At 41.3% G+C, this 22120-nt stretch overlaps 1 protein-coding gene across 25 annotated transcripts in view; it reads left to right on the top strand.

Moving 5' to 3' along the window:
* The window catches only part of PRKAG2 (protein kinase AMP-activated non-catalytic subunit gamma 2), a 321562-nt gene extending 301282 nt beyond the window's left edge, over window positions 1-20280 (top strand). For 12 of the 25 annotated variants that reach the window (XM_024358104.3, XM_024358103.3, XM_063815058.1 and 9 more), the window contains 10 exons: window positions 258-339; window positions 1782-1840; window positions 4028-4073; window positions 6527-6581; window positions 7912-8038; window positions 10859-11024; window positions 11365-11402; window positions 12524-12670; window positions 15805-15898; window positions 19174-20280. In XM_024358104.3, the coding sequence (XP_024213872.1) occupies window positions 258-339; window positions 1782-1840; window positions 4028-4073; window positions 6527-6581; window positions 7912-8038; window positions 10859-11024; window positions 11365-11402; window positions 12524-12670; window positions 15805-15898; window positions 19174-19205 (846 nt within the window). In that variant the 3' untranslated portion in view covers window positions 19206-20280. Of the gene's footprint in view, window positions 1-257; window positions 340-1781; window positions 1841-4027; window positions 4074-6526; window positions 6582-7911; window positions 8039-10858; window positions 11025-11364; window positions 11403-12523; window positions 12671-15804; window positions 17916-19173 lie in introns of all 25 variants that reach the window. The other 13 variants (XR_010158707.1, XR_010158706.1, XR_010158708.1 and 10 more) reach the window with 2 other exon arrangements.
* Window positions 20281-22120: the final 1840 nt, after the last annotated feature.

Here is a 22120-nt window from a genome sequence, read left to right as displayed (position 1 = left end):
ACCCTGTTTCTACCAAAAATACAAAAATTAGCCGGGCATGGTGGCACATGCCTGTCATCCCAGCTACTCGGGAGGCTGAGGTGAGAGAATCGATTGAGCCCAGGAAGCAGAGGTTGCTGTGAGCCAAGATGATGCCACTGCACTCCAGCCTGGGCAACAGAGTGAAACCTTGTCTCAAAAAAAAAAAAAAAAAAAAAAAAAGGTATTTTTCTTCCTGGACTTTGAAAGTATGTTTTGTTTCTCCTCTTTTTCTTCAGGTTAAAAAGGCCTTCTTTGCTTTGGTAGCCAACGGTGTCCGAGCAGCGCCACTGTGGGAGAGTAAAAAACAAAGTTTTGTAGGTAAGCAGTGTGGGCCTGAGGAAAATCGAAAATGGAAACCTTGAAAGCAGAAAGCCTAAAGTATTTTAATAGATGCCGGTTTGGAATTCAACCTAGTAAACATGTTTCCAAGTTAAAGAACATTCTTGCTGGCAGGGTGCAGTGGCCCATGCCCGTAATCTCAGCACTTTGGGAGGCCAAGGCAGGGAGATCGCTTGAGCCCAGCAGTTCGAGGCCAGCCTGGGCAACATAGCAAGACCTCATCTCTACAAAAACATGCAAAAATTAGCTACTCAGGAGGCCGAGGTGGGAGGATCACTTGAGCCCAGGAGGTCAAGGCCATGATCGCTGCACTGTACTCCAGCCTGGGTGACAGAGCGAGACCCTGTCAAAAAAAAAAAAAAAAAAAAATTCCTTGCTTTTACATACTGGGTAAGAAGGTGGACGTGCTAGTAAGGTCCAAACACTGTTGTCCTTTTTTTCTTTTTTTCTTTTCTTTTTTTTTTTTTGCCGCCTCATTGAGAACTCTACACACTGTTGTAAGTTTTATGGAGCTTTTGTTGTTGTTGTTGTTGTTGAATTTCTTTTAATTTAGGAACTTTTTGGCTCTCTGAAGAGCTTACGTGTCTTTACCAGCCCAATGAACAAACCCCACGTAGGACACCACAGTCAGATGTGAGCCAGCTGCCCCACTTTGGGCCACACATGGCATATGGCATCCCTGGGCCCCGCACTCATCTCACTGGTGCACACCTTTTTGACAGGGCAAATTAGATGCTGTAAACATGACTGATGTCTCTGCCAGACCATTGTTATACTGTTAAAACTGTTGTGTAACTTACAGGTATCTAAATGCCATCGTTACTTATCTTATGAATCACAGCAGACAATGCCATTGTCTCTCTTAGTATTCTTCACGTTATTTTGAAATGATCGTTACGTCTGCTTCTAGGTTTTAATTTCATCAGGGAAGAAGTTCATGTCTTTTTCATCTGTGTCATCCTAGTGTCTAGCACATCAAAAGCACTCAATAAATGGCAACTGTTTGTTAAAACCATTGTGTTTAGAATGCTTCTTGGGAAACAATCCAAGTGCCCAGAATTGTCACGTTTCTAAAGCTTACGGAATACTTTATCTTAAAGTACTTAAAATTATTTACATGTAACTGCAATTCTTTTTTCAAATTTATATCAATTAATGAGTTTTCTCTCATCGATTTGCCAAATTCTCTGGTTAGTTCCGTAGTACTTACTGTCAGGTTTAATTTCAGCTAAATTTGTATATCCAGTTTGGTATACACAAGTAACACATCAATAGTTTTAAATAATATATTAAACTCTGCTTGATATCTTCGAAGTATATTTTATAAGCTCTTCTAGTATATATTCTAGGCTCACTTGTCATTTGAAATTTTTAAAAATGTTTTCATGGTTTTATTTGTAACACGTAATTCTTTGTTCCAGGAATGCTAACAATTACAGATTTCATAAATATACTACATAGATACTATAAATCACCTATGGTAAGTGGCACCAGTTCCTATGTCAGTAGTTGGAGCTGTACATATCTATGTATGTGTGTAGGTATATGTGTGTATTTTAAGATTTTTAATGTTTTCAGTTTTTTCTTTTTTGGTACGGAGTGCTGGTGGTGATTTTCCAAATCTATATAACATGCAGGGAACTTCAGTATAAAACTCTCTTTACTGTAAGTTACATGTATGAAACTCAAAGAAGGAATTCTCAGGAAAAATAAAAGGAAATAGATTCTTTATTCAGCTTTCGGAATTCCTTGGCTTAGCAGAATTCTACATATTTATTAGCTAGACGTTCTGCAAGTTTTGCTTATCTCTGCGGGCCTGTTGATGTGGTAGAGCTTAATTCAGTTATCCCAGCAATTGCAGAACAAGAATTATATGTACTTTGTGATTTTAAAGCAGAAAAAAATGAGTCATTAAAGTGAAATAAATTCCGTTTTGACATGTTCCTGCTAATTAGGAAGAGACAGCTACTGGCTAATTTCAGTAGCAGAACTCTCTGGTCCCTGGTGCGATGGTTCTGGAAAGAGCTTAAAAACCACTTTTGTCCTTCATCTAACTTCGTGATATCTGAGATTCGGCCTGCTTGGTTTTGTGTTTTTAGTTTCTGTTTGTTTGTTCATGAGGGTTGGGGGAAGGACAGGATTGCATACTCTTATTTAACTAGTCCTATTTGGGGTACTTAAAAGGTATAAGTTAATTCAATTAATACTGCTTTATGCGTAATGCTCAGTATTATCCAATAATTCTTACATCAAATACAAAAATGAGTTTATTCATAAAACATGCTCTTGCCGGGCACAGTGGCTCACGCCTGTAATCCCAGCACTTTGGGAAACCGAAGTAAGTGGATCACTTGAGGTCAGGAGTTGGAGACCAGCCTGGCCAACATAGTGAAACCCTGTCTCTACTAAAAATACAAAAATTGGCTGGGTGTGGCAGCGGGCACCTGTAATCCCAGCTACTCAGGAGGCTGAGGCACAAGAATCGCTTGAACCCAGGAGGCGGAGGTTGCAGTGAGCCGAGATCGCGCCACTGCCCTCCAGCCTGGGCAACAGAGGGAGACTCTGTCTCCGAAAGACAAACACAACCGTACTCTTAGGAAGTTTTACCAAAGATTTTGTAAATATCCTGTATTTATTTCCCATGAAGTGTATTATTTCTTCAATATTACCAATGCAAGTGAACACGGGCTTTCCTTATAGTGGTCGTATCTCTGCTTTTGAACTAGCAAAATCAGCATGAGTGTGATTTTTGAATAGATAGATTTCTGTGAAATGCAGCAAATCCCATATAAGAAATCTTAGCAGTAGAATATGAAATCAAAATTGCAAAAAAGCAGTTATATCTAAATATGCAGCTCAAAGTTTTTCTTAATATCTGTAGATACAGGCCGGGCACAGTGGCTCACGCCTGTAGTCCCAGCACTTTGAGAAGCTGAGAAGGGTGGATCACTTGAGCCCAGGAGTTTGAGACCAGTGGGGCAACATGGTGAAACCCCATCTCTACAAAAAAAAAAAAAAAAAAAAAAAAAAAAAACCACAAAAATTAGCCAGGCATGGTGGTGTACATCTGTAGTCCAAGTTACTCAGGAGGCTGAGTTGAGAGGATTACTTAAGCCTGGGAGGTTGAGGCTGCAGTGAGTCATGATCGCACTTGTGCACTCCAGCCCGGATGACAGAATGAGACCTTGTCTCAAAAAAAAAAAAAAAAAAAAAAAAACTTGAGATACATTTTTTTCTCTATATCTCACCTCATTTTCTTTTTTTTGAGACAGAGTCTCACTCTGTTGCCCAGGCTGGAATGCAGTGGTACCATCTCGGCTCACTGCAACCTCTGCTTCCTGGGTTCAAGCAATTCTCCTGCCTCAGCCTCCTGAGTAGCTGGGACTACAGGCACCCACCAATATGCCTGGCTAATTTTTGTATTTTAGTACAGATGAGGTCTCACCATGTTGGCCAGGCTGGTCTCGAACTCCTGACCTCAGGTGATCTGCCCACCTTGGTCTCCCAAAGTGCTGAGATTACAGGCATGAGCAACCGCACCTGGCCGCCTCATTTTCTAATTGCGAATAGAAAATGCTATTATCAAAGCTGTGTTTTGTTTCATTTTCCAAATATTTTTTCTATGTTGTATATGTATATTTATAAATAAGAATTTTTTTATTTGCAGGTACAGATTTATGAATTAGAGGAACATAAAATTGAAACATGGAGGGGTAAGCACTATTGGATATTTAAAATCTTTTAGTATCGGGAAAGCTATGTTTAGTATGAAAAGTATGTTTTAATTTTGCACATCCTTTTCTCTCTGCTCCATAAAATGTTATATAAAACATTCTCTTTATTTCTGTTAATTTTGATAGTATGCTACTGTACTAAAGCTGAACAATATAAGTATTGTCCCTTCTGTTTATAGACATGTATAGGACACCTTCAGCAGGCAAGGCCTTATCCTAGGGCCAGGAATGTGAAGATGAATGAGCTAACCAAGCCCCACCTCGCTGCCCACAATGGGGCCACCGCTCACTACTAAGTCTAACCCCTCAGAGATTTGCCTTGGTATTAAGAAATGCATCAGAGGCATGCCTAACTTGAACCAAAGCAAGCATCTGTTCTTATTTAAACCTAGTAATTGTTTCTTTACAAATTGTGGAGAAACTTAGGACAAATGAACCTCAAACTAGATGGTTTGGAGCAAATAGCATGGAAGTAATTTGAAGACCATGTTCTCTTCTTTGTCACATTGACATTCACCCTGTAAAATCATGATACTCTTTTCTGCCATAGAACCATTTCTTAAATTCGCATTTCATGATTGTAAGGTGGTGGTCTCACTGACACTTGTCATGGTGGGTTGGTGGAGAGGACCGGGGGTGGGAATCATGGCAGACCCAGTCTGTCTGCAACAGCGGAGCCTTTGGAGGGTGCTCAAGGAAACGCTGGTAGAAATGGAGGGACCAACTGAAGGAAAATTTTGAATTCAGAATTGAAGAGTTTGGTTCTGTGTTTCCCATAATATGCTTGATAGGAGAAGCAACCTTTGTAACTGGCTGTGAAATCAGAATACATCTTGGAGTTCTCTTACACCCCCAGGGGCCCTTTCAAATCCATACGATTTAGAAGTTTCACTGAGTGATGGGTTTGGTTTATTACGGCTTTGTCAAACCAAGCTAAACAAATTTGGCATGGGATCTGCACAGCCTGTTGTGCAGTGATTGTGTAACACCAAGGTAGATACTTCTTGTCCAGTTCTACTGTACAAGTACTGATAGACCAAGGTTTAAGTATGTTTACGTTTTGACATTACATGATATTTGGTAGTAATAATAATGCCAAAATATTCTTAAACGCCTTCTGTATAGAAACCTTGGTAAAGCAAGGCCGGGTGCGGTGGCTCACACCTGTAATCCCAGCACTTTGGGAGGCCAAAGCAGGTGGATCGCTTGAGATCAGGAGTTCAAGACCAGCCTGACCAACATGGTGAAACCCTCTCTCTACTAAAAATACAAAATTAGAGCCAGGCGCAGTAGCTCACGCCTATAATCCCAGCACTTTGGGAAGCCGAGGCGGGTGGATCACCTGAGGTCAGGAGCTCGAGACCAGCCTAGCCAACATGGTGAAACCCTGTCTCTACTAAAAATACAAAAAAGTAGCCAGGCGTGGTGGTGCGCACCTGTACTCCCAGCTACTCGGGAGGCTGAGGCAGGAGATTCGCCTGGGCCTGGGAGGCAGAGGTTGCAGTGAGCCAAGATGATGCTGCTGTACTCCAGCCTGGGCAACAGAGCAAAACTCCTTCTCAAAAAAAAAAAAAAAAAAAAAAATTAGGCTGGGCACAGGACCTCATGCCTGTAATCCCAGCACTTTGGGAGGCTGAAGTAGGTGGATCACTTGAGGTCAGGAGTGCGAGACCAGCCTGGCCAACATCATGAAACCCCATCTCTACTAAAAATACAAAAAAAATTAGCAGGGTGTGATGACGTGCACCTTTAGTCCCAGCTATTTGGGAGGCTGAGGTGGGAGAATTGCTTGAACCTGGGAGGCAGAGAGCGCAGTGAACCCAGATCATGCCACTGCACTCCAGCCTGAGTGACAGAGTGAGACTGTCTCAGAAAAAAAAAGAAACCTTGGAAAAGCAAATTAATTGCAGTTGATATCTTCAGAAAAAAACAGTTTTTATGTGCTGGAAAGATGCCCACAATGCAGTAGGTTTTGAGCATCAATTTGGTAAAATAATACTTAAAAATATTTAAAGAACAAAGTTTGTCATAACTGATTTTATCTTATAACTTATGGAAATTGATTTTTAAAATTTCATAATTGCTTCATTTCTTGAGAGTAAGGTGAACCTGGTAGCATTCTAGTGACCTCTGCTGGTATTGCTCTTTTATCAGATTTCTTTGTTTTTCCTGATTTTGTAAACACTTACTGTCACATTGTTTTTTAATATTTAATTTTTCTTCAAATGCAACATCCTGAAAACAGTTTGGAAGTTGTTTAAAATAGCCATAACTATAATTAACACAGGAGTTTTAGGCAAATTAAATTTCTTTTTATTTGAGTTTTTAATCCTTCTAACTATTAACCGTAAACTGAAGGGTATTTGAATTTGTGTTATAACTGCAAACAGCAAATGTGTTACTAACTGCATATTTTCTTTCTATAAATACAGAGCTTTATTTACAAGAAACATTTAAGCCTTTAGTGAATATATCTCCAGATGCAAGGTAAACTTGTTTTTTTTTTCTTTGAAAACATTCATTCAGATGTATGTGTTTTATCACCATGATAGAAAGAAAGACACAAATAAACATGTTCTTCATTCCAAACAGGGCCTGCCTCCTTAATTCCAGCTACACTGTACGCATTCAGTAAATCTAGGAACACTACAAAAATCACAGCCATTGCTGGTGCTAAGGATGGATAATGGTCTAGTAATAGGGTCATACTAAACCATCACGAAGATCTCGGCCAATCTGGGGGGCGTGTTGAAATTGCAGATTCCTGGGCTTTTACCCCTGACCTGCTAAATCAGGATAGGGCCCAGGAATACACATTTAAACAACTCCCTTGGCAATTCTGCTCCACACTAGCGTTTAAACATCAGTGTGTGTTAGATGTCGGTTCAGATGTGGTGAGAGCATGGGCTGCCTTCTGTGTAGTTGTCTGGCCCGTCCTTTTTTATCCAAGCCTTCTGGTTTGGCTGTGATACATTTCCATATTTGTGTAAAAGTATCTTTCAAACTCAAATCCAGTACAGAGAAAGATTAAAATATTTATTTTCATTTTATTTCCAAGTCCTAACAAAAAGGTATAACAACCTTCTTACTGGCAGTCCCAGGAGAGGGACCAAGTAGAACAGAAATGTTGGCCCTGCAATATCTCCTAGCCAGGCCGGCCCGGGGTAGAGCCAGTTTGCCCACTCACCAATGCAGAGGGCTTGCTGCTACAGCCTTTGCTCTCTTGCCAATACGATGCATCTGTTTGCTTTTCTAAGGATTTAGGTTTCATCGTCTTTCAAATAAAATCACTAAATACACTCTTTAAAAAAACTCCTCTTCCTGGCTGGGCGCAAGGGCTCATGCCTGTAATCCCAGCACTATGGGAGGCCATGGTGGGTGGATCGCTTAAGCTCAGGAGTTCGAGAGCAGCCTGGGCAACATGGCAAAACCCCATGTCTACAAAAAAGAAAGGTGGCGCATGCCTGTAGTCCCAGCTACTCAAATAGGCTGAGGTGGGAGGATCACCTGAGCCTGGGAGGTCAAGGCTGCAGTGAGCCATGACGGCAGGCAACAGAGCAAGACCCTGTCTCAAAAAAAAAAACCAAAAAAAAAATCTCCTCTTCTAGAGATTTGTAGCTTGCACTTGTATTTGAGATATGTTAACATAGATTGTGAAAAATGAAAAATTTGCTGAGATCTCTAATTTAAAACTCTTCCAAAACACTGTTATTATTGCAATAATAAAAACACTGGAAGTGCTTTAAGGCAGGGGTAGTCCAAAGTGTTCTGATTCTTCTCGAAAGCCTCCTAACAACTTTAATGACTTCTCCCACAGCCTCTTCGATGCTGTATACTCCTTGATCAAAAATAAAATCCACAGATTGCCCGTTATTGACCCTATCAGTGGGAATGCACTTTATATACTTACCCACAAAAGAATCCTCAAGTTCCTCCAGCTTTTTGTAAGTAGTTTTTAGCGTTTCTAAAGACATAATTGCATTTACTTATTAAATAATGTACTTCAAGTAAATTGGCTCCTGTTACCCTCAGTAGAAGAAATTGTTAGTTTTGAGGTCTCCCTTTCTAAACTTCAGTTTCTCAACTTACTACTCTCTGAATTGTACATTCTTAAAGTTGATTCCAATTTAAAAGAATCACCTTTTAGTGCAAGTATCAAAACAATTTTAACAACAAAACTCGGCATTCTCTCTTTAAATTAAAACATTTGTCACCAACATATGAGGGGAAATAAGGTAATCTGCAAGTCTAATTAAGGACTGTTGTACAAGATAAATTGAACTAATATCTAGAGCAAAAATTGCTTTATGTTGCTTTCACTGGTGTCACGGTTTTAGAAACATGTTCCAAAAAATGCTGTCCTCAAGATTATCTTATAAACTGCAGCAGTGATAGAAAAACCCGAAGCAAATAAAATTTTGGCAAGAGAATACCATGTTGGTCCAAATAAGGCCTGTATTAACCTGTAGGTTTTCTCAGCTACTTGAAATGACCTGGCTCCGTAGTCATCCAGAACTTTGAGCCTGTTTGGTTGAAACAGTCAAAGAGACTCAGGAAGAACAGAGAGTTTATAAGAGGCTTTTTATGTTTGTCTTTTAATTACATGCATGGAATTTGAGGTTGTAAGTAATCAGTCAGATAGAACCAGTAGAAGGTCTTAATCGTTCTGAAGAGGTACTTTGAAGAGTTGTTTTTCCAAGACTGTAACAGATATTAAAAATGTACTTCAAATTAGCTTTCCCATTTTCCTCCCCATGGCTTCACCTAAGGACCTAACATAGCGTTCAGGTGCAGTGTGAAGGAGCTGAAGCTCCTGCCCTGGAGGCAGCTTGAGGGACCCCTTTTGCTGACAGAAGCACAGAGGGCTTAGTGATGGAGAGAAATACCTTGTCAATCAACCCAGTCTTGTATTTTAATCATTTACATATATAAATAACATTTATTTAACCATGCTGTGCTAAGAAAGAAGGTAGGGAAGAGTAATTTACAAAAAACTCAAGTCTGAAGTGTAATAAAGGCGATAATCTAGGAAAAAGGGACTAGGGATGCATCCGCATTGTTTATCAGACTGGACATCTGGGAATGCAGCCGCTTTAGTAGTTGAAGTTTAATAGGAACAGAGGGAGCATGGGGTGGGAAGGATGTATTCAGGGCCCCCACGTGCCAGGCCTGCAGCTCACTTAATCCTTAGAGTCATCATTTTTAAATAATATTAATCATGAGAGCTGATTACTGTATGTCCGGCACTGTTCTAAGCACTTGACATAATCTCATCCTCGCTGCTACCCTATCAGGTAGGTATCTTTATTAATCCTATTTTATAGGGATGCAGCTAAGAAAGGTTAAGTAGCTTTGCCAAGGTTGCATGGCTGGGAAGCGGTAGAGCCAGGATCCCTTTCAAGCGTTCCTCACTCCCCATGCTTTCCTCCACGCAGGGGCCTTGGGAGGGAGGCGTTTGCACACCTTGCATACACAGGACACCTGGCTGGGAAACGTGCCCCCAGTCATGTGGATACTAAATGGTAGATTGCAAACCCGGGAGTCTCTCTGACTCCCAAGCCCAAACTATTTCTGCTAGTGTGCTGTTGCACAAGAGGGAGTAAAAGCGTGAGATCATTCTTTTGCAGAGCTGCTTCAGATTTTTATCTTCTATAAAAAGGAGAGGAAGTTGCCTCTGCCCAGTACTGCCTCATATTTGGGCCAATATGGTAATTAGAATCATGCTACCAGAATATTCAGCTAACTAAAGGTTTTCAGTTAAAAATATAGAACTTAAAGACATTTCAGAGCCTGATTTTTACTGAATTATGAGATCATTTTCTGAGAAAAAAGGAGCATTACCCTTCAAGACGTTTGAAAATTAGCCTAAGCCTATAGTGTGCAACAGGGAATTCGCTATGTTGAGATGGACTAGATGACCTAATAGGGCTTTCTTTTTTTTTCTCTAAATTTCTAGGAGTCTCATGATTTGAATATTGATGAACTCTTTGACTTGAACATTTTGTTTCTTCTAATTGTTCATCTTTTCCTGATAATTATAAGGTACACCAGGAGGATGGAATCAACTATACCCTTTATAAAAGGTGGATTTTTGAAACCGTAGACCTTATTCTGTTAAACATGATCCTAGACTTTTCTCTCCTGCCATATCCCTCCTCCTTTAAAACAGCCCATGAAAAGTTAATTTTTAAAGATTATTTTAATTCTGTTCAGCTGGCTTCTTTGTTCCTAGTAGACAAAAATTGGAGCTCTCCAAGGAGAATTCAGGATGTAGAGGCGGGTGGCGTGAGGACTAGCTTAGCAGTGGCTCAGACAGCTGCCGTCAAATGCTTTGGGTTTGGAAATGTATAGGTTCTTAATAAATATTACTTAACCCTGACAGCAGGACCAGGAATTTAACATGAACAATTAAGAATAAAGGATTCAATTCTTCGTGGCTTACAGGTCTTAATATCCCAAATAGACCTGTTCTTCCCTGGTTCTATACGCGTTCTTAGTGAGTGAAGAGGAGATGGAAAAAGGTTACAGTATCAATGCTCTGCAATAGTTTGTGAGTAGTTAAATAGAAGCATAGACATACAAACTGGTTCAAACAAAAGATACAGTCCTTTGTAATTTTCTCATGTTAATTCAGGCATCCAGGTAGACTGTTAGAAAAAACTAACTTTAATTTGTTGGACATACTTCTTCATTCAAATCTGGACCTTTGAACATGACAAGGGTGTGTCCTGGGTCTAGAACGTTTGCGTTTATCTTCCGTTTAGATGTCTGATATGCCAAAGCCTGCCTTCATGAAGCAGAACCTGGATGAGCTTGGAATAGGAACGTACCACAACATTGCCTTCATACATCCAGACACTCCCATCATCAAAGCCTTGAACATATTTGTGGAAAGACGAATATCAGCTCTGCCTGTTGTGGATGAGTCAGGTTTGTGTGTTTGGCGCTGACAGTCAGGCAGAAATAATTGTTTATCTCAGGGTGCAATTATTGTAAGATGACCTGGCACAGGAGATACGTGGGGAAAATGAAAACTTGGATATGGTGAATAAATTCAGCACCGAGGAGCACGCAGGATCGTAAAAAAAGTTTAATTGGCTTATTTTCATATGTCCATTAAAATATGATTTCATATCTAAGTTTTCATTTAAAATAGACAAGGTTGTTTATCAGCGTTTAACTTTTAGTAATTATGTCATTAAAACTGACTTTAAATGAGTTTCTTTTTGTTCCTTAAGACATTTTTCTAACATATATTTTTCATTTTTAGGAAAAGTTGTAGATATTTATTCCAAATTTGATGTAATTGTAAGTATTTTAATTTTGTTCAATCTGTCACCTAGAATGCATTTTAAACATTCATGTAATGTGTTTTTATGTTTTTATCTTGTTTCTTAATTTAATAATTTCTAACCTTTTGGGGTGTGAGGATATTATCAGAATTTTATAGACCTTCTATAGTAATTGTACTTTTAATCTGCATTAGTTTAGCAACCAATTATATATTAGTAGCATTTTATAATTTTTCATCTTTACAATACATGCATATTTTATGCACTGCCACAGCATGTGTATGTATTTTAAACGTTCTTGTTTCCACGTAGGAGGCCTGATTTATTCGCCTCTAGGCGCGTGCGCAGTGCACACATGGACTCATGGCTCCTTTGTCGGGCGCATCCCATTGCTTACTGATTGGGAGCCACTGTTCTAAAGAAGAAAAGGGGACTGACACTTTATAGCCCCAAATGTGCACGCCATTTTTTGCCACAATACTGACCCCACATTAAACATTCTTCTGCAGTTGCCTCAAACCCTTTGCTTCACACTATTATGTTAAACATAACAGTCACCGAGAAATATGCTGATCGGCATTTTGGTTGAGTGGGACCCGCTAAAATGAATGAGAGCCCCATGAAGCCATTTGGATCCATGGGGCTTCTCAAGCCTGTTCTTCCTCTGGTTGCTTGATCCCCATGGGTCCCCCAAAGCCTTCCCAGCAGAAACCTTGTTCCCCAGGGAGCTTGTTGAGAAGGTCCGTTGCTGCAGCATTTCTAGCCCTGTGGCACTCACCACCCTTTACAGATGTCAGCCCACCTTGCCAGAGATTTTATCCATGCATGGTAGAGAGCATTAGAGGGTAAAAATTGGGGGGCAGTCTTTGGCAGGATATGCTATCAAAGTTTAACAATGTTGCTTCGTAAGGAAGGTAGACCTTGTAACACGGTTATCTTTAATTGTGATTGATATGTTGACAAAATAACAGTAGCAATGGCATGTCGTAAGCCAGAAAGAACATCTGATGTATGCAGGTACTAAATTCAGATAAGCATTAAAGTTTTTAGAAATCAGGCTCTCTTAAGCTCACTAATTTTGGTCATTGAAGTGAACTGAAATGAAAGGATATAATTTATTCTCTTGCTTCATTACAGAATCTTGCTGCTGAGAAAACATACAATAACCTAGATATCACGGTGACCCAGGCCCTTCAGCACCGTTCACAGTATTTTGAAGGTGTTGTGAAGTGCAATAAGCTGGAAATACTGGAGACCATCGTGGACAGAATAGTAAGAGCTGAGGTGAGACGGCTTTCCCAGTCCTGCTCCCCCGACATCCACTGCAACAAGTCCCCAGTAGTGAATGGTGCCTCCAGAAGCCTGAATCTCAGGAAGGGCCCAGCGAGGCAGCCTCCAGGTTCAGTCGATGGGATTCTCTCCTGTCCCAGAACCTGGCACACTACTTGGCATATAGGCGATCTCTAAAAGTTTGTTGAATTGAATTGAATGGAAAAGTCCTGGTATCATAGGTGAATCCAATAAACTGGTAAGATACATTCATAGTTTAAACTATATATGTTTGACAGTGTGGACGACATAATAAGACCTTGTCTCTACTAAAAATAAAAATAAATTAGCTGGGCATGGTGGCTTGGACCTGTAGTCATAGCTAATAGGGAAGCTGAGGAAGGAGGATCCCTTGAATCCAAGAGCTTGATATTTCAGTGAGCTGTGGCGGTGCCACTGCACTCCAGTCTCGACAGCAGAGCAAGACCCTGTCTCTAAATAGATCGATGTATCTGTATCTATGGATACATTTTGTTTTGAGAAAACAAAAGTCCCAGAAGCTTTAAGTTCCATTTGAATATTTATGAATTCACAATTTAAAGTGTGTAATATATATTTTAACAAAGTGAATGATAAGTCAGTAAAACTTTTTTCTCTCTTCCCACCAGTATCTCTCTTTCCTCAATTAGATAAATAGCAAATAATCTAGTAACTCCCAGTTTCCTGCACCTCAGCAGTCCGATTTCCTTCGACTTTACTGCTTATAAGATTTTCAAATGTACTTTGTGTAACACCCTAAATAAAAGACTCCGCCTAAAAAAAAAATTCCTTCACAAGATGACTCCTCACAGAAGGACCAAAAAAATAACAGTTTTTAGCTTTAATGTAGCTAGGAGAAGGGTGTACAGTATCAGTGATGATTCCATTTGTTTATATGACATAAATAGAACACTAACTTTTAGGTACCTCCAACAAGGGACATACATAAGTTTGACTCAGCAGCAGATGACAAGAAAATATGTGGGGAGTCATTTGAGTCTGAGAGAACTGCTGAATTCTCTGGATGAGATGGTTTCCCTTAACCTTCAGAGTTCAAAAGATATCTGTTTAATATCCACTACTTTTTTTTTTTTTTTGAGACGGAGTCTCGCTCTGTCGCCCAGGCTGGAGTGCAGTGGCGTGATCTCGGCTCACTGCAAGCTCCGCCTCCCGGGTTCAAGCCATTCTCCTGCCTCAGCCTCCCGAGTAGCTGGGACTACAGGCGCCTGCCACCACACCCACCTAATTTTTTGTATTTTTAGTAGAGACGGGATTTCACCTTGTCAGCCAGGATGGTCTCGATCTCCTGACCTCGTGATCCGCCCGCCTCGGCCTCCCAAAGTGCTGGGATTACAGGCATGAGCCACCGCACCCGGCTAATATCCACTATTGAATGTAACCAATAAAATGTCTTCAGTGTAGAAGACAAATGTGAACTATCACTTTAATGTGTGATTATAGTTAGCAAATAATTGTGCTGTGTTATATCACAGGATTACTGATGAACCTGAAAGCTTTTTTAGAGAAACATTTAAAAGAAATTTATGCTGACTGCCATGAGAAAGATGACCAAGCCATTATTATTATTATTATTTACCTAAAGCAAGCTATGACAGAAACATCACCCACACAGTATTATTTGAGACAAAATACAAAAACTGGATTTCCCCCTCTTCCTATCTCCTTCCTATGTCCCTGTTTTCTATCAGGGGTATAACCGTTCAATACAGAGAGGGTCTCCCAGGGCGCAGCTGGCACGGAGCTGCTGTGGCCCAAGCTCTGAAGCCTTTTTTTTTTTTTTTTTTTGTGAGACAAAGTCTCACCCTGTTGCCCAGGCTGAAGTGCAGTGGCGCAATCTCAGCTCACTACAACCTCTGCCTCCCAGGTTCAAGCGATTCTCCTGCTTCAGCCTCCTGAGTAGCTGGGATTACAGGAATGCACCACCACACCCGGCTAATTTTTGTATTTTTAGTAGAGACAGGGTTTCACCATATTGGTCAGGCTGGTCTTGAACTCCTGACCTCAGGTGATCCGCCCGCCTCGGCCTCCCAAAGTGCTGGGATTACAGGCGTGAGCCATCGCGCCCGGCCATCATGAAGCTTTTAAGAGAATAGCAACGCCGCTCCCTTCCTGCGGGTGAAAGGCCTGTTACAGAAACACCTCAAAACGCTCTGCCGTCACTCATCAGAGATTTCAGAGTAGAACACTAGAGATGGACGTAGTCTATCCCACTTCATTATAGCTCATTTATCCTCTTGAATGCGATTCTTAATATATGAACTTCACAGAGAAAAGACACTGCAGAAAATAAAACCCTTGTAAGAGCTGCGACCTTCTTTCTTCGTTTCCGTCATCATCTGGACTTCTCTCCCATGTATTAATAAGACAAGTACCTGATAGTTATTAGAAACTGATATACAACTTTTAGAAATTAAAACAGTTATGTTTAACAATATAGCTACGTCGTGTTTTGTGTTTGAGTTGTATCTTTTCTATATTAATATTTTGAAAATTGAAAACTCAGCAGGGCATAGCTAGCTCATTTTTCTTAAAAGTAAGCAAGCAAATCAGCTTGAATTAGAGACAAATCAGTATCATTAGAGACAGGAGATAGATAGCTTTCCCCTCTTTCCTTCTCATGCCTGTGTCCCTGTTTTCCACCAGGGCTGTGACTTTTTAATACAGAGTGGGTCTTCCAGGTAATCAGACAGTAACACATTGAACATTAGAGCCTAAGGTCATCGTATGGGTCTGTCTGTGGCTACTTTCCCTCATGTATTCATTTATGGGATGTGTGTGTGTGTGTTGCTTTTTCCTTTTTCTGAGACAGGGTCTCACTCTGTCACCCAAGCTAGAGTGCACTGGTGCGATCTTGGCCCACTGCAGCCTCCACTTTCGGGCTCAAGCAATCCTCCCACCAAGTAACTGGGACCACAGGTGCACACCAGCACACCCAGCCACTGTTTTTGTAGAGATGATGTCTCACTGCTATTCCCCAGGCTGGAGGGATGTGTTGATCATATAAAAACATGACAGGACATTATTTCTCATGTCCATTTTAAACCTTTTTTAAATGTTAATTTTCACGTGTCCTGCTTTTCTCTTTGCAGGTCCATCGGCTGGTGGTGGTAAATGAAGCAGATAGTATTGTGGGTATTATTTCCCTGTCGGACATTCTGCAAGCCCTGATCCTCACACCAGCAGGTAAAATGCTGGTTTCTGACCTTTGCCATCGGCGTCTAGGAAGGGTGGGAGGTAGAACAGGAAGTGCAGCATTTAAACCGTCATTTCTCCACCCACCTACAGATCAAGGCTTTGAGTATATTACTTTGAAACCATTTTCGTTTTCTTTTCAGTTGGGAAGTTTAAGTGTTCTGCGTGAGTGAGGAAAGTGTATAAAACGTATTCGAAGTTAAGAGCATCCTGTCAAGGTCCAGTGGCCCCCTAAATGACTTGGGAGCCATTGCCATGTTCATCATAACCTTTTCCACTGAAAAGACCTCTTCACTTGTGCTTTGTGAGAGAACTAGTGACCAGAAACATAGAGGGAACATCACTGGCTTCTATTGATACCTTCATCTTTCCTTAAAGAGAAAAAAAAACTTATATTTTGAGTAGATAAAACAGAATACCTAAACACAAACTTTTATTCATTAATATTGTACAGAAATCACATTCACTTTCAAATAGAGTGTGGTTAAACTCATTTTTTGACAGATTCACTTTGAGCAAGCCCTCAGAGTCTCAGACAGTGAGGAGCAGAGAGAACGGGAGAGGGCTTTAGACAAGAGGAGCTGGCCTTCCTCTCATTTCACACACTCAGTAGTAAGAGGTGGGCTTCAGAGTTCTTAAAACTGCCAGCCCTCCCTTCCCTCCTCCTCTTCCTCCCATCCCTCCACCTCCCCAGCCCCAGTCAAATATGAACAACCCAGCCTTTGTCGGGGCCACATGGACCCGATGTGGGAGCAAACAGCATGCCCTTTGAACTCTCAGAATCCAATATTAAACGGTGTGTGTGCTACAGTATTGATTTCTCTTTAGTTCAGAAATTTCAGTTAAGACTAGTTTTTACAATTAAGTCTGTAACCCAAAAATACCTACCCTAAAGGAATCTTCACCACCTGCAAGAAACATGTCTTATTCGCTAAATGAGAACACCAAGAGAAATTCCAGTACAGCAGTGATCTTTCCGAGGTGGTCCTCAGGCCAGGCATCATCACCACCACCTGGAATTTACTAGAAAATGAAATGTTCATGTTGGGGCCCCATCCCATATCCACTGAATCAGAAACTCTAGAAATGGGGCCTGGTTCAGTCACTTGCAAACTTCAAGTGTTTAAAAGACCTGAATCTCACAATAGTCTCTATAATCATGAAACATTAAGAACTAAACGAATGTTAATGCCATAAAACTGGGAATAATCCAAATATCTTTGAAAAGAAGAATGGATAAATTGTGTCACATTCATTCGATGGAATACGATACAGGATTGAAAACGAACAGTACAGCTGCGTTCAACAGTGGAGGAATCTCAAAGGCAACATTGAACAGAGGGAGCCAGGCTCATCCAGACCATCACTAAATTCATATAAATTTCCAGGCAGGCATAACTGCACAGCACATTTGTGCTAACTAGAAAAGGCCTCTTCTCTGGGCAGATTTATCCCCACAGGTATATAGCTTAGCACCTTCAGAAAAAGATGCCCCGTTTCCAGCCCTGGACCACGGGACACAGTCTGCCCAGCGGGTCAGGCTGAATGTCAGCTCTTGTCTGTCTCTTTGAGCATTACAAAAAGAGTAAACAAGTCAAGTGATTCATCCTCTCTGTTTCTTGATATCTCAAACCATAAGAATGAACGGTTGTGCTGGATGAGTTCAAATTTCCATCCAGATTTGGTATTTCAAAAATTCTAAGTCATTGCAATGCCCCTCCCATCACTGCTGGTGCAGAGAGGAATCTATTTCCAGCTGGAATTTGGAATGTATGTTACCATAGAAATTGTGCCATGAAGATGGGGGTAGCTGGATTGGAATTCCTTATGATACAGTGTATACAACACGATTCGTTGAGGAAAACATTCCGTGTTACTAATAACTGGATTACAAGTGAACTTTTGGAGTGGAACTCAGGGAGCGCCTGCATCTGATCAACAGTCGCAAATGAGGAGGCCCCCACCGTGAGGCCAAGTCCCAGCTGTCCCGCCCGAGCGCTGTCTGAATGTAAGCAAGTCGCTTCACCTCCTTCAGCCCCAATTTCTTCAGTGGAGAAGGAGCGGGCTGATACAGGCCCGTCTCCCTCCTACGTTGCTATGAAAAGAGCTGAAAGCCGTGCACCAAAGCCATGTGTGTGCAATGAGGTGCAGTGCCCGGGACCTGCACTGTTAGGTGGTTGTCCATGGAATAGTCAGTAAGAGGCAGTTTGATGAAGTGTCTGCTGTTACTCGATTAGAAGGTACTAGTGGTGATTGTTTTCATCGGGCAATGGCCACCGTTCCCCAGAGGGATACTGGTTCAACACAATAATGTTTTCTCTTTTTCAAAAAAGCTTTCAGCAACAGTTCATTGTCAAACTTAGACTGTCCAAATGAACCCATGTGTGCGTGCATCCAGTGCGTGGGGAGTCTGATGCTAGGAGCTACAGTGTTTTAGCCACACACTCTAATAGATTGCCGATCTCTTTCAGGGGTCTAGCATCTGGTGAAAAAATAGGAGAGAAACTCCTGTGATGAGAAAAATAGTAGCTCTCCCTGCCAATCCACTGTGGAATGTCCTAGCCAGATACTTGTTAGGTGCAATTATCCTTCAGAATATTTATAAAGCTTTTTTTTTTTTTTTTTTTGAGACGGAGTTTCACTCTTGTCAACCAGGCTGGAGTGCAATGGCATGATCTCTCGGCTCACTGCAACCTCCGCCTCCCGGATTCAAGCGATTCTCCTGCCTCAGTCTCCCAAGTAGCTGGGATTACAGGCGCCCGCCACTACGCCCAGCTAATTTTTGTATTTTTAGTAGAGACAGGGTTTCACCATGTTGGCCAGGCTGGTCTTGAACTCCTGATCTCAGGTGATCCGCCCGCCTCGGCCTCCCAAAGTGCTGGGATTACAGATGTGAGCCACCGCGCCCGGCCTAAACCTTTTTTAATACATATTTGTAAGAGTGCACAACTGAAGTACTTCACACCTTCACTAAAACATACCTACATATTTCTTAGTAAAATTTTTTAGGAGTGGAATTCTTTTTTTTTGTTTTCCAAGTTAAATCTGACATATTTAGAATGACAAGATGTTACGTGGATCCAAGCTGCCCGAACGACTGGGTGGGAGATGGGAGCTTGGGCCACCTGCTCCTTCCCACGTCGCCCTCCTCCGAAGCCTCTGGATCATCCTCCTAAGGCACTGCCAGACACAGGTAGAAACCCCTGGGGTAGAGAACCCTGCTGTTACCATGAGCTTTGAAACTTTCATCTTCCATCCACTGACAGGTGCCAAACAAAAGGAGACAGAAACGGAGTGACCGCCGTGAATGTAGACGCCCTAGGAGGAGAACTTGAACAAAGTTTCTGGGTCACGTTTTGCCTCATGAACACTGGCTGCAAGTGGTTAAGAATGTATATCAGGGTTTAACGATAGGTATTTCTTCCAGTGATGTTGAAATTAAGCTTAAAAAAGAAAGATTTTATGTGCTTGAAGATTCAGGCTTGCATTAAAAGACTGTTTTCAGACCTTTGTCTGAAGGATTTTAAATGCTGTATGTCATTAAAGTGCACTGTGTCCTGAAGTTTTCATTATTTTTCATTTCAAAGAATTCACTGGTATGGAACAGGTGATGTGGCATAAGGTGAGTGCACGGTATGTTCAGATCACAGTGCCTTATGTCCGAATACAGCAATATGTCACCGCCGCAGCCGGGGCGCACGTGTGTGAAACAACACCGAGCTTGAATGTGGAAGTCTTTGAACCTTTTACCAAATCAGTTTGTTTTCTTTAGATTTGTCAAAAAGTTGTAATTTGAATATAAATAATTACTTTAAAATTTTAATGACACTTTTACACGTAAGTGTTTTGTTCTGGGCTACCGTGTCAACGAGGCTGCTTTACAACAGCTTTATTTATTTTTACTTTCATGCAATTTTTTTACACATCTTTTGGTGGAGTAAACTTCACCACATCCATGAATAAACTCTCAGTTATTTTGAAATGGCAAATTTCTCATTATTTAAGTTTGGATCTGGAAAGGACATGACTTCTGAAATAGCCGCTGCTGGGTTTTAAAAGCTGAGGTCTCTCAAAGTGTGGAGGAGACGTTGCCGTCAGGCGGGAGCCAAGTGCCGGGAAGATGTCTATTTTTTTTCTTGTGTATTGAAATGTAAAATCATGATGTTTGTATGACTGCTGATGAGATTGTTTTTGTAAATTTTATTGTGGCATATACAGTATTGTCATACAGTTGAAGAGAAACAATGTTTCCTAATGTAAGTGCTCTGAAAATGTTGACACTGTATATATATATATGAGGATAGTTTGGGTTTTTTTGTTTTGGGGTTTTTTTTTTCAGATTGAAAAATTAAAATAAATCCTACTATCTACCATTTTGTTAAAGAAGTTATTTAAAATGCCTTATATTTCAACACCTGTCGATTAAAATTCTACATGCAGTTTTCCACTTAGCTATTTCTCCCCAAATAAAGAAGTACATGAATTTCATCTCTTTTCCGTTATCAGGAAAAAAAGTCAGGGTTTAATTCATAAACTCTCTCTCTCTCCACTATTAAGTATGAATATATGTATTTATTATTTTTATTTTATTTTATTTTATTTATTTTTTTGAGACAGAGTCTTGCTCTGTCGCCCAGGCTGAAGTGCAGTGGCGTGATCTCTGCTCACTGCAACCTCCACCTCCTGGGTTCAAGCGATTCTTCTGCCTCAGACTCCCAAGCAGCTGGGATCACAGGCATGCACCACCACGCCCAGCTAATTTTTGTGTGTGTGTGTGTATTTTTAGTAGATACAGGGTTTCACCATGTTGGCCAGGCTGATCTCAAATTTCTGACTTCAGGCGATCCACCTGCCTCAGCCTACCAGAGTGCTGGGATTACAGGCGTGAGCCACCGTGCCTGGCTGAGTATGAATATATTTAATTTAAAATTGCCACACAGGTTTTTTGCATGGGTGCTAAGGTATCAATTTTTTCATTTCCTAGTAGGCCAAATATGAGAGGGAGAGCAAATGTGTATGTTTTCCCCATAGAAACAATAGTGGTTGTGATTTAAGCTAATGGTAATATTTGGGAGAAAGGAAAAAGTCACAAAGCTGCCAAAACAACACAATTTTGAAACTCAGAGAATTTATCAATCTGCTCCTTGTTTGTGTACCCAACACATGAGTGTCTGCAGACTACATATCTACATACAGGTGACGTGGCACATATATAGGTACAGTCGTGGGCCATGTACAGATGCTTCAGGCAAGGACAGACTGCATATATCACAGTGGCCCCATGAGAGTATGACAGCAGCATTTTGCTGCACCTTTTCTATGTTTACATGCACAAATACCATTGTGTTACGGTTGTCTACAGTAACATGCTGTACAGTTTGGTAGCCTAGGAGCCATAGGCCATACCTATAACCCAGGCATTTAGTGGGCTGCACCATCTAGGATTGTGTAAGTACACTCTATGATGTTCACACAAAGATGAAATCACCTAGGCCAGGTGCAGTGGCTCACACCTGTAATCCCAGCACTTTGGGAGGCCGAGGCAGGTGGATCATCTGAGGTCAGGAGTTCGAGACCAGCCTGGCCAACATGGTGAAACCCCGTCTCTACTAAAAATACAAAACTTAGCCAGGCGTGGTGGTGGGCACCTGTAATCCCAGCTACTCAGGAGGCTGAGGCAGGAGAATCACTTGAACCCAGGAGAAGGAGGGTGCAGTGAGCCTAGATCGCACCACTGTACTCCAGCCTGGGTGACAGAGCGAGACTCCAGCTCAAAAAAAAAAAAAGATGAAATCACCTAACAACACATTTCTCAATGCATTCTCATGGGTAAGCAACACATAACTATAGGTCACCACATGTATAGTTATATAGATGATGTGGCATATATCTAGGTGTGTAGGTGACATAGCATATTTTTGCTTTAGAAAAGGGTTTCGGGCACGTAGAAAGGTACTCGCGATTCCTATTCCTATTCCCGCGAGGCTCGTTCAGCAGAGCTTGGTCTCCCTCAGGCGTGCTTGTTCCAGGCTCCTGAGTTGTGCCAGGCACGGCATGGCTCACAACAGGCCTCTCACTGAGGCTTGGCCTTGGAGCAGCCTCTTCCTGTTGTCAGGCTACAACTAACAAAGGCCTGGTACCCTCTTCCAGCGAAGGGTTGGCATTTGTTCCTAGCAAATGGTGAAGGCGTGGCTGTGGTGAGCGTGCTGCTTC

This window comes from Pan troglodytes, chromosome 6 (genome assembly GCF_028858775.2).
Source record: "Pan troglodytes isolate AG18354 chromosome 6, NHGRI_mPanTro3-v2.0_pri, whole genome shotgun sequence".
Classification (NCBI taxonomy): Eukaryota; Metazoa; Chordata; class Mammalia; order Primates; family Hominidae; genus Pan; species Pan troglodytes.
This window is presented reverse-complemented; position numbering and strand designations above follow the sequence as displayed.